Raw genomic sequence first — 15,021 nt, 5'->3', positions numbered from 1 at the left:
AACTAAGACATATCATAGATCATATGATAACACACCCCCTTTAGTCTTACAGTAGTCTGGTGGTGGTAATCCGAACAATTGCGCTATTACTGCTACTACTACTCCGTAGAAGATGCTAGTAATCGGCAGACATAGGCCGACTGCTACTTCCGGCTTATTCTAAGTCAAACGAAATGATTCCAATCGATATTAGATCTATTATAGGTACTCATAGCAATGCTAGTTATACATGTTGACGGAGAGACAGACGAATCATTGAAACACGTAAACCATCCCCGCGCGATCAACACTCACAATCATCCCATACGGGCTTCTCAGTAGTGCAATATCCTGAATAAAGTCCAGATGACTCTTCAATAACTGCTGTTGCTGCAGACTAATCACCGTGCTCCGGGGTAGACGGCCACTTCCGCTCTTTTTGGCATTGGCGGCGGCGGCGGAGCTCTTCTTACTGCCATTCTGGACTGGGTCGGGAGTTGAAGAGGAAGGAGTCGGAATGTGCTCCGATGTGATGACAAGGGAAGGGATGGGTTGAGACACGTCGTAGCGTGGTTTACTGGTCACAGCGCCATCCGTAACAACGTCTAGCCCGCTGATAACACTGGAATGCTCCGGTCGGGTGAGGTCCCAGAACCGGATCTTGCGGTCGCAGCCGCCTGAAATGATGAATCCGCAGCGAGTGGTGTTGTCGCGACCGTCGTCGGGGGTGTCGAAGCCAAGTGCAAAGGCACTGATGCCCGCGGAAGGTGATGGGCCGGATGGATGGTGGTGATCTGTTGGGCCCGATGCTAGTCCCTCCATTGCAAATCGGCTAAGCATTCCCTCGGGTCGGCTGCTTTCGACGTGCCAGGGTTCGTAGTCTCGTGCGCTGCTTGGGTATCCTAGTCGGGTAATTCTGTGAGGGTCGGTATTGCCTGCGTTGGGCTGGCTTGGGTTGTTGACGCTGGGTGTGTCTACTCGGTATACTTCTCTGCAGCGGACTCTTTCAATATCCCAGACGGTGATTTCATTGCCGTGGCTGCCGCTGCTTGAGACGCAGACCCATCGTCCACGGCCCTTGGTTGGATGGAGCTGGATCCTGTGGATGGCGCCAGATCCCGAGAGGCCCCAGGCTTTGAGTCGTACGCGGAAGCGAAGATCCCACAGGTCGAGTATGCCATGGGAGGTGCCGATGAGGAGCCAGCTGCGCTTTCGGTCGCAGCAGAGAGTAGTTGGCGTGCCGTGATGAACTGGGTTCTGTAAAGAGTACGCCGGAAGCATTGTCTTCATGTCTAATGCCAGGACACGACAGGTGTTTGTGGCAATGAGAAGCGTGGACTGGCCCTCCAGACGGAAATGCTCCATCCAGATGGGATACTCGACGGTTCCGTCTTCAGCTGTTGGGAGTTGGTATTCTCGCACAAGTTGAAGCTTTCCATAGCGAACGGTTCCGTTGGCATTATGGTAATCCACTTTCACTGCATGGATACTGCCGTCATTTGCGCCGGTGACGAAAGTGTGAGTGTTCTCCACAAAGGTCAGCGCCTTCAATTTTGCTTCGGTAGAGTGTCGGTATGTCTGACGGGATCTCGGTGTAAGATTATTCTCGAGACGAGTGGTATCCCAGATCTTAGCGGTGCCATCGTCCGCAGCAGTAACGAAGAAGGCATGGTCCGGTGCCACAACCACGCGGTTCACAGGGCCGCTGTGTTCCCCGAAAACGGCTACAAGACCTCCGTTCGGTTTCCACACCTTGTCAGGCTCTTGCCCATTGGCCTTTACAATCGGACGCCTTACGTCTATCTCCTTGACATAGGGCCCTAGATCAAAGAAGTCGGTAGGATAATTCTCCGCAAACACAGAATCCAGCAGTTTGAGGACGACGGGATCGTCGCCCGCATAGGAGTGATTGGCGTGGAACCTAGGGCCCCCCTGTTCAGGTGATTTCCTGTCACGCGGTACAGGAGAAGGGGAAGAAGACACCTCTGCTCTCTGAGATGGCAAATCAACCTTTCCAAAGGCATTGGCCGAGCTGGTTCCAGTTTCTGCGTATGCCTTGGCTGAATCCTTGCGGTTTAGTAAGCTCATAGCACTGGATTTCCGATGGACACCGGAGGCCAACTTTCTAATCGCAGGATTTTCCGCATCGGTAGGTGTCGATGAACTCTCTTGCCCGGGACTCTCCCTACCTTCTGAGCCCCTACGTCCAGTATCTGAGCTAGGAGGTGACAAAGGCCGTGACCCGGGCACTCCACCGGGTGATGATGCTATTGGTGAGGATACTGGCGAATTCTCCGCCCGGATGTTGTCCAAGGCACTCGGTCGTGGGATTGTCAGGGCAGCTCCCGGGTCCCTTTGACTCCGTGAGCGCATGTGCCTCCGGCGGGAATCAGGTCTGTTATCAATGGTCGTTGAAGCATCAAGTAGAGCATCCGTAATGGTATGCAATTTCCGCTCGTCAGATCTATCGTTTTCAGTCTTCCCGATAGAACTTCTGCGTGGTCTGATGTTCTGAGTCTTGTCAAAGAATACAGTTTGAGGAGTCACACCGTGCTGCATTAGAGCAATGACATTGTTCAAATCAGAGATTCCATTTTCCGATTCTCTTGGTTGACGCATCGACACTCTCCATATGTACTCTCGAAGGGCTAGAAGTTTAAACTCATCATCATGGTTCATTCCCATATTTCTCAGACGAGCAATCCACTGCTCATCCTCCTCATTCTTGGGCTGCAGGCCAGGATGAGTGGAGGCTTTGTGTCCCAGTTTTGTGAGCGAGCTGTCAGTTCCATTCAAGGTGAATATTCCATCACGACTTGCTGCTTTCCAGAAGATACCCTTTTCTGTCTTCGATACCCAAACAAATGCTAAATCGTATACGCCCCTTGTTAATGGCTTTTTGAGTGCGTCGAGCATTTCTCCCTCGGTGAAGTTCATTATCTCTGCTATCACAAAAGGCTGCACAAGAGGGGCGAGGATGCAGTACTTATCGGCGACGGAGAGGAACTTGGTTGAGCTGACTACAAAATGAACTGCTGCCTCGCGGATCCAAGCGTTAGGATGCACGAGGAATCGGACTGTAATATGCAGAAGATCCCACGTAGTAGACCGTTGGAAAAGACCAATATTTGCCATCACTGCTAGTGACCGAAGGACCCTTTCAACAACAAACTCTTCTGGGTCTGTCATTGATTGGACCATCAAGGGCAGAATGTACTGCTCCAAGCTTGTACTTCCAACGTAGATTGCAACGCCAATGACCGCCTCAAAAAAGGCACACTTCAGGATCCAGTCCCTGTCATTCAAATAGGTGTTTAAATGGCTCAGAACAACCTCGCTGGTTTTGAGATTACCAAAGAACACACAGAGGTCGGATACGGAACCTAGAAAGGCGCGACGGACCGAAGCATCGCTGTCCGTCAACAGAGCTTTAGTGTGAGCCTCGAAATATTCGAGAAGGTCGACTCTCGCAACGTCATATAAATTGTGATAGGTAGCATCTTCTGTCCACCTAGGTTCAGATCCAGCCGGTATCAGAGCGGGCAAGCGGGTGTCAGAACGCAGTGCTTGGATCATATCCAGGAACCTTAATGAAGATCGTGCCAGAGATGCAATGCATGAAGCATATGCAGCCCGAACCAATGGACTCGGGTTCGAACTGCCACTAGGAATGAACGGTTGCAGTCTGGGAAAGATGTACTCGGAAAATAAGTACGCGTTGACCGGCGAGACCACGTGGACCATTTCCAATAACTGTGCAAGAGCACGTATCGCAGCAACCTTGACGGAATCTGCGCGGTCATTGAGAAGAATCATAATATATGGAAGAACGCGATCTAACTTTGCCTCGTCGGACAATCTCTCAGCAAAGGCAAGGAGAATGTCACAAGCTTTGATCCGTGCGGACGATTTCGAAGTATTGCGGAGATTAGATACCACAAGCGTCAGAAAGATCAGCACACCGTCATCCGACTGAGCTGGAGACTTGGGAGTTGGCTGTCCGTATTGTGGTAGGTCCAGTTGAACGGGGAAGGTATTGCCAGTCAGCCTGGAGGTAGTGCGACTAGAACCATCTGTCGAAGACTTCGGCGAAGCCCCCAGAAAGTACGATATCTTATCGAAATCATGAAAGACTCGCTCTATTCTCTCATCAGCTTCCCCTCTACTTGCTGACTCGGCCTCAACATGCGCTCTCCCCGATGACGGATCAGTCATGAGGGACATGTACTGGTGTAGGAAGCTGTAGAAATAATCAGGGAACGCCTTGTTCTTCCAGAAGTTGAGATACTCTTCAGCCGAGTACCTAGACTCTGGCTCGAGCTGAATCATGTGGAGGATTAACGCGCGGATCTCAGGATCCTCGATCTTGGAGAGTTGGCCATGTTCTGGACTATACTCTCCCTTGCGGTATTTGTAGATTTGGCTCAAAGTGAATATAGGCGACTCCAGAAAAAGCTCCGCGATAACGCAACCTGCACTAAAAATGTCCATAGCCCAGTTGACTTCCCTACTTCCTGGTTCTTCGCCAGCCACGAGGAACCTTTCGGGAGCCAGATAGCAGGTTCGGCGTCCTGACGTGTCGAAGTAGAAAGAGAAATCAGCCGGGTTATCTTCTGGAAGAAATGTTGGCTTGAAAGACGAAGAAAAGTCGGACAAATAGAGCCAGTTCCATGAGGTGACCAAAACATTCTCTGTCTTGATATCGCCATGGAAGACGTCCAGCGAGTGGCAATCCCTCAGTGCGCAGAGCAACTGAAAAGCGATCCACTTCTTTTCGATGTCTTCTGGAAATGGACGGGTACTACATTGTATTAGGAAGAGTCCACGGCAATTCTATGCGGGTTACATACCTCATCCGGTCATAGAGAGAGCTGTGTATGTACTGGCGGACGAGGTAACCGCCAGTACTGGTTTCCAGTATTCTCTGATAGCTCAAGGCATTTGGAACCTCAGACAATAACTTGCGCTCCCCTGCAACTTGTCAGATCTCCTTCTGAATATTAAGTCTGATGCTCATTGGACTTACGGAGGATAGCTTTAATATATGGTTCCAGCTTCATGCTGGGGTAAGGCTTCATGATTACCTTTACAAAGACCAGTCCATTGTGCTGCCTCGCTCGGATACTTTTCATGAATCGACCACCACCCATCGACTTCTCATACACCAGGTCCGCGAGCTCGGGAACATCGATCCCAGCCGAACCCGCGGACAGGGTTGTGAGGGAATAGCCTTGGCCCATGGTGTTGAAGTGCCTTCATCTCATGAGGCTTTGAATTCGTAGACTATATTAGGCATCTGCCATTAATTACCACAGAGGTAAGCCGATCGAACGATCTACGGCGTTGATCATCCCGGCACAAAGCTCAAAAGAATGATCGGAGGATGTCGCAGGATGAAGTCAGTCCAACGCGTCTGGAGGGGGTCCGATAGTGCATATCAGTCACATGATGCCGGGGAAGGCGGTGAGTCTGCAACATTCCGGAGCCTGAATGAAGCAGCCTCATGGGGAACTGAAGGTAGGACTGCTACTCCTTGACAGGCGGATTTAGTAACAAATTTGAAGCTCGTCTCAAGGAATATGACTTGATTAGTAATTTCTCACCCAAATATACGACAACAAGTCGATCGCAATTAGGGAATCGATTGTCTAAAATCTTCTATTGTATCGTACTATTTATTCGGACTGATCATTTGACTGACAGGTGTCGATCCACCACTGAAAACACGGGAATCTCCTCCCTACCATCCAATTACCGCGAACTCCTTGATGTTTCACTCACCCTCTGGCATTGCGAGTTCAGGCACTGATGTGCTGGCAAATTCCCCATCTGATTCGGTGACCGCCATACAATGATGCGGTGCTAGAGTGTCGAAGCTTGTTTTGCCTGCCGGTTGGCACCAAGCACTGCAGCCAATCACAGCGCTGAGGACCCTCATAAAGAACAACGGCCCCATTATTGTGCTGATAGCGAGCTGTACAGCTAGCTGGTGCACTTTCACGCACTCATATTTAGCAGCGCACCTTAACTCTGGATCATTAACCAGCTGCGTCTCACTGCTGGGTGACGATCCACTTGTTCTTGATTTTTCTCCCTCGACGTTTCTGCTGGCAGGATCTCGAATAACCTCAACCTTTCCTTTGAGCCCCTGCTCGGATAGTTATTTAGTACCCGTCACTAGCTCCTAGTAACTAAAGTTAGCATTAGTTGGGGACGTGGCTCACCGACAGATTATCGGACTTTGCACGCCTCCAAAGCAAAATCCCCTGCAGATATCACGACCTCGTCTGGGACGTATTCAGGTACTGTTTCTTGTGGCCTCTCTCCACACGCGTCATATTGGCGTGACCCGCTGATCTCCCATGCAGGTCAACCAATTCTCCCACCACATGGCTTCCCTGAGGCTGGAATCCTCTACTTCATCGATTGCACCCGCTGAACAGCCACCTTTTGAGGTTCCCATTATTGATGATAATGAACCACTCGTTGATGTGGTTCGCAAACTACATAAGTACAGCTGGCCCGATATTAAATATTTGCATGGCTAGCTCTGTTAACAGTTACGAAATAGCTATCTGGTGGTCGCTATTAATGATGTCGCATGCACCTTTGAGGAGCTAAGGTTTTCTCCCCATGGCCAAAGCCTCCGGTTGCTCCTGTACTCCTTGGCCGAGAACTCGCACAACCCATGTATAATCGCTGCTCTGATGTAGGTAATTCCTATCAAGCCAGACTCTCCCGACGGCTCGGTGGTGTTGAGACATATCTTAGGATCTTGAAATGGCAATTTACCAATGATGCTGAAACCGACTGGGGCTTGAATGAAAGCCGAGGATATGCCTGTGAATACGTTGCTTGGCAATTTCTCTGTCATGTCAATCAGCGCGAAATCATCGAATTCCTTCTTGAGGAACTCAAAACTCCAATGCAGGGCAGTACAGATATCTCACAGGCAGAAAGAGGCACATCTGGGTTTGCGACGATGACCGGTGAGGCTTTTTCGCAAGAAGACGAAAGGACACCGTTATTATTGAGCTCGTCATCTTCGCTTTATCGGTTCTTTGGTGGCAAGAGACGTGCAGGAAGCTCACTTGACATAAATGAGCCGGGGACCAACATGTCTGCAAGTGACGCATATGAGCTTGAAAAGCTGTCAAGGTTCTTTGGACTGAACGCACTCGAGATAGCCACAATCGCCCAAGCGAAAAGATTTCTAAGCCAGAAAGTGGTTCAGAAAGTGATAGACAATATCTGGAAGGGCGAGATTGTCTTCTGGGACTCTTTGAGCGTGCATTCGAAGAAGAAACCCCAGTTTTTTAACAAAAGGTAACTCACCTCTGCACTACGTGGTGTAGATGCCATATGCTGAAATCTATGTGTCTGGCAGAACCGCCGATCCGTACTCACGATTGAGAGTGCCAGTGTATCGGAAGGCCTTTGAAGCGGCCTTCTTTGTCTCGTTTTTGTTCCTCTATTATGCGGTGTTAGTTGAGAGGAAGCCTACTGGCATAGGCATCTTTGAGACTATGATGTACATCTGGATCGCTGCTTTTGCATATGATGAAGTCAGCGGGATGGCTGATGCCGGAATGCTCTTCTACCAGATGGACTTCTGGAGTGCTTGGAATATGGGCATAATTGGCACAGGCCTTGCCTTTGTCATTGCCAGTGAGTCATTTGCACCATGCCACTGATCTGCCTTGCCCCAACTCAGCTCTTCCAGCTGGGCCAATTTCCGCAGCTGGGCTCACTTGGCGGGCCGGAGTATGGTTGGATCGCTGACTTACACAACCATCCAGGAATTATTGGACTAGCCAAACAAAGTGATTACATCACGGATCTCTCGTTTGATATTCTATCGCTGGAGGCATTGTTTCTGGTTCCAAGGTAAAACCAAGCCCCCCTGCTACGATGATCCTGATACCTGTTTCAGGTTCTGACACGACAGCTGAACAGGATCTGCTCCCTCGTGAGCTTGAACTCCTATTTTGGAAGTCTGGTAAGGCAATCCATGCAGCCGGAGACCCGGAAGAACCATGTTCTGGAAGCCACGTTGACAGTTTCGACGCACAGATCCCTGTTCTCAAAGAGATGGTATAGTTTCTCCGCTCGCCCAGACTGTGGCAGGTGGCGAAAGGCGCTGATAAGGGGGCCTAGACAAAAGCGTTTTTTCGATTTATTCCGATAGTCGTAGTGCTGTACCTTGGTAGGTGATCCCGATGACGCATAGGACAAGGCTGAAGAAGACCAACGCGCGGTAAATGTGCATCTGTAGGGTTCCTGACCACCTTCACGATGCTCGCCCGTGACCGCCTCTCTCTGCGGCAAATGTCATGGATTTTGGTGAAAGTGTTCTTTGGGTATGGCGGTGAAAATAGCCCCTCATCGACCGCTAGTTGACTGACAGAGCGAGGTAGATCGAATGTGCTGGGCTTCGTGCGTTGTTCCTAATCGGGTAACATGTGTTCTTCAAACTGACGGTGGCTGAAATGATTGGAAAAGGACATCGCTCACGATGTGAGTCTAATGCAGCAGCGCGGCCGCCATGCAGCCCAAACCCGGATTTCCAGGGGTCTTGCAGAATCGGTTGGCTCTCGTGGAAAGTTTTACTGACGCGCTAATTCTTAGATTTCCCCGATCTTTGGCTACGGTCTGATGTGAGTGCTTCTCCAATCCCCAGTCCTCTACTGCGCCACAGGCTCCATGAGATGTGTCGGTCGCATACACTTTTGGTCACGTTGGACGTGTTTCCAGCTGCCCTGTTACTGCGATAACCAGCCATGCATTTCCCTTCTCCTCCTCATGCTTCGGTGGAAATTGAGGCGATGCGACCCAGTTCCTAGAGGCTGGAGACCCGGTGCCGCCCGGATACACATGGCGTCAAATCGGTCGCGGCGCAGGGTACAATGAAGCCTCGCGTGTTTTCGCGAATAGCGGCATTCGGACGATCATCCCGGCAGAACCATTTCGGTGCTCACAGGAAAGTGGCTGATTGGTATGGTCGATAGGTTGATTTTCGTTTCGATGACCAACCTTCTGTTGATCTCGTCGTTGGTCAGTCTCATGAGCATGAGTCTAGAAGGGGTAGGTCCAAATGTCCAAATCATACTGCTGGGTGCGGGGCTTGCTCGGCCCCCTCCTCCGACATGTTGTGTTATTGTTGTTGTGCATGAGCCATGCTAATCTGTCTACCCAACCGTGCTCCTTGTCCAGGTCATGGCGCATGCCCGAGAAGAGTATCTCTTTCAGTATGTGTCATGCTACTTCCCTTCGGCCCTATGGCTCCTCCCGCTGATGTGTGGTAATAGGCTGTCTATCTATGTGCTAGAGAGCAGTAATTCTCGGAGATTGACGTATTTCATGCCCCCCTTGGTCAGTAAACAACACCCCCTCTCGACACTTAGTTTTTTTTTGGCCCCTGCATGACTGGGTTGGGTTGTGACGCTGACAGCAGCCATGACTCCACGATAGAACCTCATCCCCCTCCTCTGTATCCGCCCCATGAGGCTCTTCTTACCTGCAGAGCACATCCGCCGGGTGCGCATCGTTCTGCTCCGGGCCACCCACCTCCCGTTTGTCGCACTGATCTGGGCCTATGAATCTAGCCGCCGCTACGTCTCTCGGGGAAATAGCCAATTTCCGCCAACTGCCACGACGACCACCGCAAGCAGTCGACCAACATCTTCCATCCAGATGGGGCTCCCTTTCTCCACGCACCATGCCCCGCTCCATGCCTCCGCACTGGAAGGGCGTTCGTGGGCATCCAGCCGGCCTAAGGAACGGTCTAACCCGGGCCAGCACCCCGAAGCGCGCGGACCAACTTCGGGCCAGGCTGGCCGTGGTGACACCGCGGATATGATCGACGAAGTGGAACGGTTGCGCACTCAAGTGGATCGAGTGGCTGCTCGGATGGCCTTTCACCAGCGAAGCCAATGAGGGCAATTACAGAAAGTCGGAAGAGGTGTCAGAAAGTGGTATATTACGGTGCACTGCGCAGGGCAGAAGGAATGGAGGGGAAGGGGGGAACCACAGCGGAAGGATGGTATACACACGCACCTGGCGCCAGGCCGGTGCCAGAGCCTAAAGCTTTAGCGTGAGCACCGGCCAGTGACCAGTCCGTAGGTCGGAGGGTCGGAGTAGATGGAGACCCGCTAGCGATGAACAACTTCTTTGTCCGGAATGCACTGGATGATTGTCGTTGTGATTTGTCATTCTGTTATATTTCTTCAGCGGATTTTCTTTTCTTCTCGTTCATTTCATCCTCTTTCATCATGAATAGAAATGGCATAGATTTCAGAATGGTTTTTAAGATGATGTCAGTACTAGTAGTTCTAAAGATGGGTTTGGAGGGGGATTTGTTCGAAACAGGAAAAATAACAACAAAGGCAGTAGACTAATCATTCAGGAACCGAACCCAACAGGGAGAAGAAAAAAAAAAAATCCGAAGAAAAAATTTCGTCGAATAAATGAAAAATAGAATAATAGTAATCTCAGGAGAATACTGAACGATACCAAGAGAGAGCGGTAGGTAATTAGTAACAGGGAAACCGGGCCACTGCCATGGTCGTGGGAGCCAGAGTGTGTGTCTAGTACGATAATACTCTCTGGTACAGACCAGGATCAGGGCCGGGAGCCCCTCTTCTGCCCTGCCCAGTTAGTTAGTCGTTGTAGTCACTCTCCCTCAGTTCCCGTCCACTGCTTGTCTGTCACTGGCTTGTCCGCCGTTCCCTCAACCACCGAACCTCTCCTGTGTCTCTCTTTTTCTCTCCTCCTCCTCCCTCTCGCTAACTGTTAGTCCAACTAGTATACTTCGGCCCGCGCAGCACCCATATCTACCACCACAATCACAACATCCATCCATCTCACATCAACACTCTCTCTTGGTCCCAAATGCTGTTCATTGAGGCTCTGGTGTACCGCGGTACCTGACTGGGTATTATTTTTGGCCTATGCATACTACTTCGCCGATATTGAGGCAGTGTTGCCAACCGGCCTTTTCTGGCGACACGCACTGCAATGCTGCTTCGCCAAGCTAGGTACCAGACTGTCGGGTCCTACTATTCCCGTTTCATTAAGAGCAGGAGAGCAGGAGAAAAGGGAAAAAAAAGCGCGCTGCTCCAGCCGACTGTTGCTGATCAGGAAGCCAGGCATTCCCCCCCGTCGATGTTGCCAATAATTCAGCCGCTATTGTTGCCCGTCTTTTCCCCAGCGCCATGCTTGTTGTCCCAAGAGGCACTGCATCCCCTAACGTAACGGGGTCTCCTACACCCCCACTACACACTCACAATTACCACTACTATCTGGTTCCCTTCATTTTTTGTTTACTTTGTACCATTCAGATGTCATGATTTCCTGGCTGATGGATCGGCTGGGTCCCGGTCATGTCCGCTAGGCGACAAATGACGGCGTCGTCCGGTGTGAATCAAACCATGCTCCATCCACACCCACCCCCCTCCCTCCCACTCTCCCTCCCTCCTCGCGACAGGGTACAGCGCCGACTGACACCTTGGCCTGATCACACCCTTCCGGCGCTAAATTCTTGCGCATGGCATCTAATTGACGCGCCTATCTGAATAATGTTGCAGACCCAGGCTGCAGTCCACTTGGACCGGGTTGTTCCAGCTAGGTTCGCTCTGAATTCTTCCCCATCCATGCAGCAACGTCCCGTCAATTCTGCCTTGCCTGATGAGGCGTCAAACCTGTTGCTCATCTCTCTCTCTTCTCTCTACCTGTGCCCCATGCAGCGGTTGCTGTACTCCAATCATCATATGGCATCCCCCGAGATATTTTTTTCAGCTGCTGTTCAGGGTTCGCCACTTATTCTCAACTTCCAGCAGCGTCGCTGTTGAGTCTTGCTACTTATATACACTGCAAATAACTTCCTCACTCTCGTTTGAATAGCATCTACTAGTCATCAATATTGTTGCCTTCTCACCAGCCCTACCCCAGTTTCAGCCACAGACCTCGTGGGAGTTCTGTGAACATAAAAGCAATCCCTCGACCCAGAAACCATCACGAATCATCCTTCTCCTGGTTGCAGCTTTCCCCGAAAATCTTCATTTTTCTTTCCCAATTCTGTTCTGTTTTATGATTAAATCTTAATTTCGTCATGGATCGTACACCTACCTCGTTCCCATCCTCTCCAGTGGCTCACTCCGCGCGGGATGATCAAAGGTTACTCAAAGCTTCTCCGGCCTACCCATCACCTGCGCCTATCCCGCTCGATAGATACGATTTCCAGTCGTTGTCCGGGTTAGGAATCTCAAATTGTGGAACAGGATCCCCCTCAAGCCAGATCAGACTCTACCCGTGTCCGGAGCAATATGCACTTTCAACGAGCAACTGGTCCGACCCAATAACGCATTCCCCAAACATCCTCGAAACCCCTCCAGACGCCAGTCGGTTCCCGCCCAGTACGCATTACGAGCCATTCGGTAGCCATGCAGATATCTCAGTATCACCCAGTTACAGCCCAGTTATGGATTTTGGTGCGATGCATGATGAAATTCCTCGCTTCTGGCCTAACACTCCTACCTCAGAAACCATGGCAGCGTCAGAAGGCTGGTCCAATGTGGACGTCTGGGAATCATCTTTCCTGGATGATTCAACCAATACAATGGTCTCCAGAATGCCAGAGATCCCTCGACTCCAACTCAACACCGCGTATCTGCATCCCCAACGACCGGATAATACCCTCACTGAGCTGGACCCGAGTCAAAGTGCCGCGCCGGATTTGGTCCCTGATGAGGCAATCTCCAAGTGGATCGAAAATGTTAGCGAATCGCCCCATGGAGAACAATCCAAGATACCGTCAGCAAGTGGCTTAGAGTGTCCCACGTGTGGTGTCCGCTTCACACGACGCTCTAACTGTAAAGAGCATATGAAGAGCCATGACCCTAACTACGTAAGGCCACATCCGTGCGAGACCTGCGGGCGGGAGTTTAGGCGGAGAACTGATCTGAAGAGACACGTAGATAGTGTAAGTGATTTTGGATAGAGTAAAGTTCAAGGCTAATAGAACGCGCAGATCCATCGGGGAATACGCAAGTATGGCTGTGAGAAGTGTGGTCGGCGCTACAGTCGACAGGACACATTGTCAAGGTACCGTATTCGGATCAAGCTCCAATGTGAAACAACGAACTCACTCTGCTACAGACACCAGTCGGACGGCTGCGATGGAAGAATCCGGAAGACACGAGCTTCCCGAAACGACACAGATGCGCCATACCCCACTGATGACTATTACGCTTCACCACACTAAACAACTGAGAGCCCTTTGATGGTTTATTTGCCTGCTCTAGACCATGCATGCGTTGATCGCAGCTAGTCATGAACGTTACGGCTGCATACTTTGGGAGAGGATGGATCCATTGTATATTTGAAAGCATGACTACCCATGTATTTTTTTTTTTTTTTTGTGTTTTCTTTGTATAAGCGCAGGGAGGCAGTTTACTTTTGTTTTGACTGTTTGTTTTCTCATCTGGGAGGCCATGTCGACTTTTGGTTTTGCATTTTTTTTTTTTGGAATATGGCTAGAGATCCGTCATAGCCCGAAGGCGGCTTATAGAAATCAAGCAGCGCATGGCAGGTCCATGCCTTTCGTTTAACAAACTTTAGCCGCCACAACTGCCTCGTTGGTCTTTTGGACTATTCAAAGTATTCTTGCAAGTTATCCACAACTTACTCCGGTGGACCATGATGTGGACCAAGTGTTTGTTAGGTCCACCCAACAGCAGCAGGCTTTAGGTTGTATGGCCAGAGAGAGCTCACGGAGGAGCGTTGCAGAATATTCAAATTGCTTGCTCTTGCAGAATGAAGCCTCACTTCCAAACCCATCGGGACGACTTCCCGATTCCTCTTGGTCCGAATCTACTATAGGACCAGTGTCGGAAGAGATGGGCCACTGGAGAGGAGCTACTAGGCCGGCTGTTCCATTATTGATTCACGCCATCCTATGCCATCTCGCTATCTATGAAGACCCTCCAATGGCGCGTCACCATCCACGAGAATTATCGCCGTGCTAGGCGTTAGCCGGTGGAAAAAAGTACGAAGCGGAGGAGCATGGACTTGTTCCGGTCTTGCACGACTCGTTAACAAGGTGCAGCGCGGAAGCTTATGCCAGCTAGGCACACCAGGAACGAGCCAAGTGCTGCATTAGCTGCCCTAACAAACTTAATACACGCCGAAAATCCAGTCCACACGGAACGGAACCGGACACAGGGGGGGAGGATAAGTGGGTTGACGAGCCACTCAACGATGGAGGAGCGGCGCAAAGAACGGGTCCCTTGAGCACAAAGAAAGACAAGAGACACACGAGAATAGGAATGCTCCATACGACCGCGGGAGTTGTCAGCAAGGCCTACCTATCGTCGTGCGCCATCGAGATAACCATTACCGTTCTGGGTTGGAGGACTATGGGGAAGTCGGAAGGCTTCCTAGCGGACCCATCGAGACTAACTGAAGGCACGGAACATGCTCTGAGAGTCCTTCCTCTTTCGCGGTGATCCCGCGGCGAGAGTGACTTTTATCTGCGCACATCGGCTCCAACTCTAAGGCGGGTGGAGCCAGAACTCCGTATATCATTCCCCATCCGATAGTTCTGCGACCGGCTATGGTTCGATTTATCGGATGGAAGAATCCAGACCCCTAACGAGCTGGTTTAGGTTCAAACAAGCGCGACACGGACTGGTTCTGCCAAGCGCACGGCACGGATACTTTGACCCTTCGGATGTTTGATCGACTGTACTTCTGGCTTATAACCTGCGACTTATGCTGCCTTGAGAGAAGTTCAAATACCCTTTATATGACAAGGCTGTTCTGATGGTCTAATTTGACGCGCTCAAATTCTCCAGTATTGCAGCCAAAGAAGGTTTGAGTAATTCGTCGGAGTGACCGTCGCTGAAGGCGGGGAATCCTGAATGGCGCCATTGCTCTCGATACCAGAAACTAAGCGCGCGAGTGGAAATTAACTCCGCCCAGCGCTGAATAGCTTCGTTCCATAATCCGACACGGGAGCAAATCCTACGGAGTTTGCTAAATCAA

The 15,021-nt window shown here is 50.7% G+C and overlaps 5 protein-coding genes across 5 annotated transcripts; 4 read left to right on the top strand and 1 right to left on the bottom strand.

The window, feature by feature from the left end:
• Positions 1-252: 252 nt before the first annotated feature.
• BDQ94DRAFT_165594 (ubiquitin-binding serine/threonine protein kinase VPS15) lies at positions 253-5,219 on the bottom strand (the record flags this gene model as incomplete). The annotated part of the gene is made up of 3 exons (XM_026770355.1): positions 253-4,780; positions 4,830-4,950; positions 5,006-5,219. 3 exons carry the CDS (start codon positions 5,217-5,219, stop codon positions 253-255), a joined length of 4,863 nt encoding a protein of 1,620 aa, XP_026631476.1.
• A 1,149-nt stretch (positions 5,220-6,368) lies between these two features.
• Positions 6,369-9,915, top strand: BDQ94DRAFT_165593 (uncharacterized protein; the record flags this gene model as incomplete). Its single annotated transcript, XM_026770354.1, has 9 exons — positions 6,369-6,490; positions 6,551-6,688; positions 6,751-7,305; positions 7,367-7,647; positions 7,779-7,858; positions 7,936-8,073; positions 9,193-9,227; positions 9,288-9,351; positions 9,451-9,915. 9 exons carry the CDS (start codon positions 6,369-6,371, stop codon positions 9,913-9,915), a joined length of 1,878 nt encoding a protein of 625 aa, XP_026631475.1.
• A 111-nt stretch (positions 9,916-10,026) lies between these two features.
• Positions 10,027-10,434, top strand: BDQ94DRAFT_44192 (uncharacterized protein). The gene has a single exon (XM_026775783.1). The coding sequence runs from the start codon at positions 10,137-10,139 to the stop codon at positions 10,374-10,376; it is 240 nt and encodes a 79-aa protein (XP_026631474.1). The 5' UTR covers positions 10,027-10,136; the 3' UTR covers positions 10,377-10,434.
• A 328-nt stretch (positions 10,435-10,762) lies between these two features.
• Positions 10,763-11,320, top strand: BDQ94DRAFT_133899 (uncharacterized protein; the record flags this gene model as incomplete). Its single annotated transcript, XM_026764376.1, has 1 exon — positions 10,763-11,320. A coding segment is annotated over exon 1 (232 nt), but the record flags the coding sequence as incomplete, so codon positions are not given.
• A 768-nt stretch (positions 11,321-12,088) lies between these two features.
• Positions 12,089-13,240, top strand: BDQ94DRAFT_165592 (putative C2H2 finger domain protein (Ezf); the record flags this gene model as incomplete). The annotated part of the gene is made up of 3 exons (XM_026770353.1): positions 12,089-12,958; positions 13,007-13,080; positions 13,135-13,240. 3 exons carry the CDS (start codon positions 12,089-12,091, stop codon positions 13,238-13,240), a joined length of 1,050 nt encoding a protein of 349 aa, XP_026631472.1.
• Positions 13,241-15,021: the final 1,781 nt, after the last annotated feature.

The sequence above is a fragment of the Aspergillus welwitschiae genome, assembly GCF_003344945.1.
Source record: "Aspergillus welwitschiae strain CBS 139.54b unplaced genomic scaffold BDQ94scaffold_2, whole genome shotgun sequence".
Lineage (NCBI taxonomy): Eukaryota > Fungi > Ascomycota > Eurotiomycetes > Eurotiales > Aspergillaceae > Aspergillus > Aspergillus welwitschiae.
This window is presented reverse-complemented; position numbering and strand designations above follow the sequence as displayed.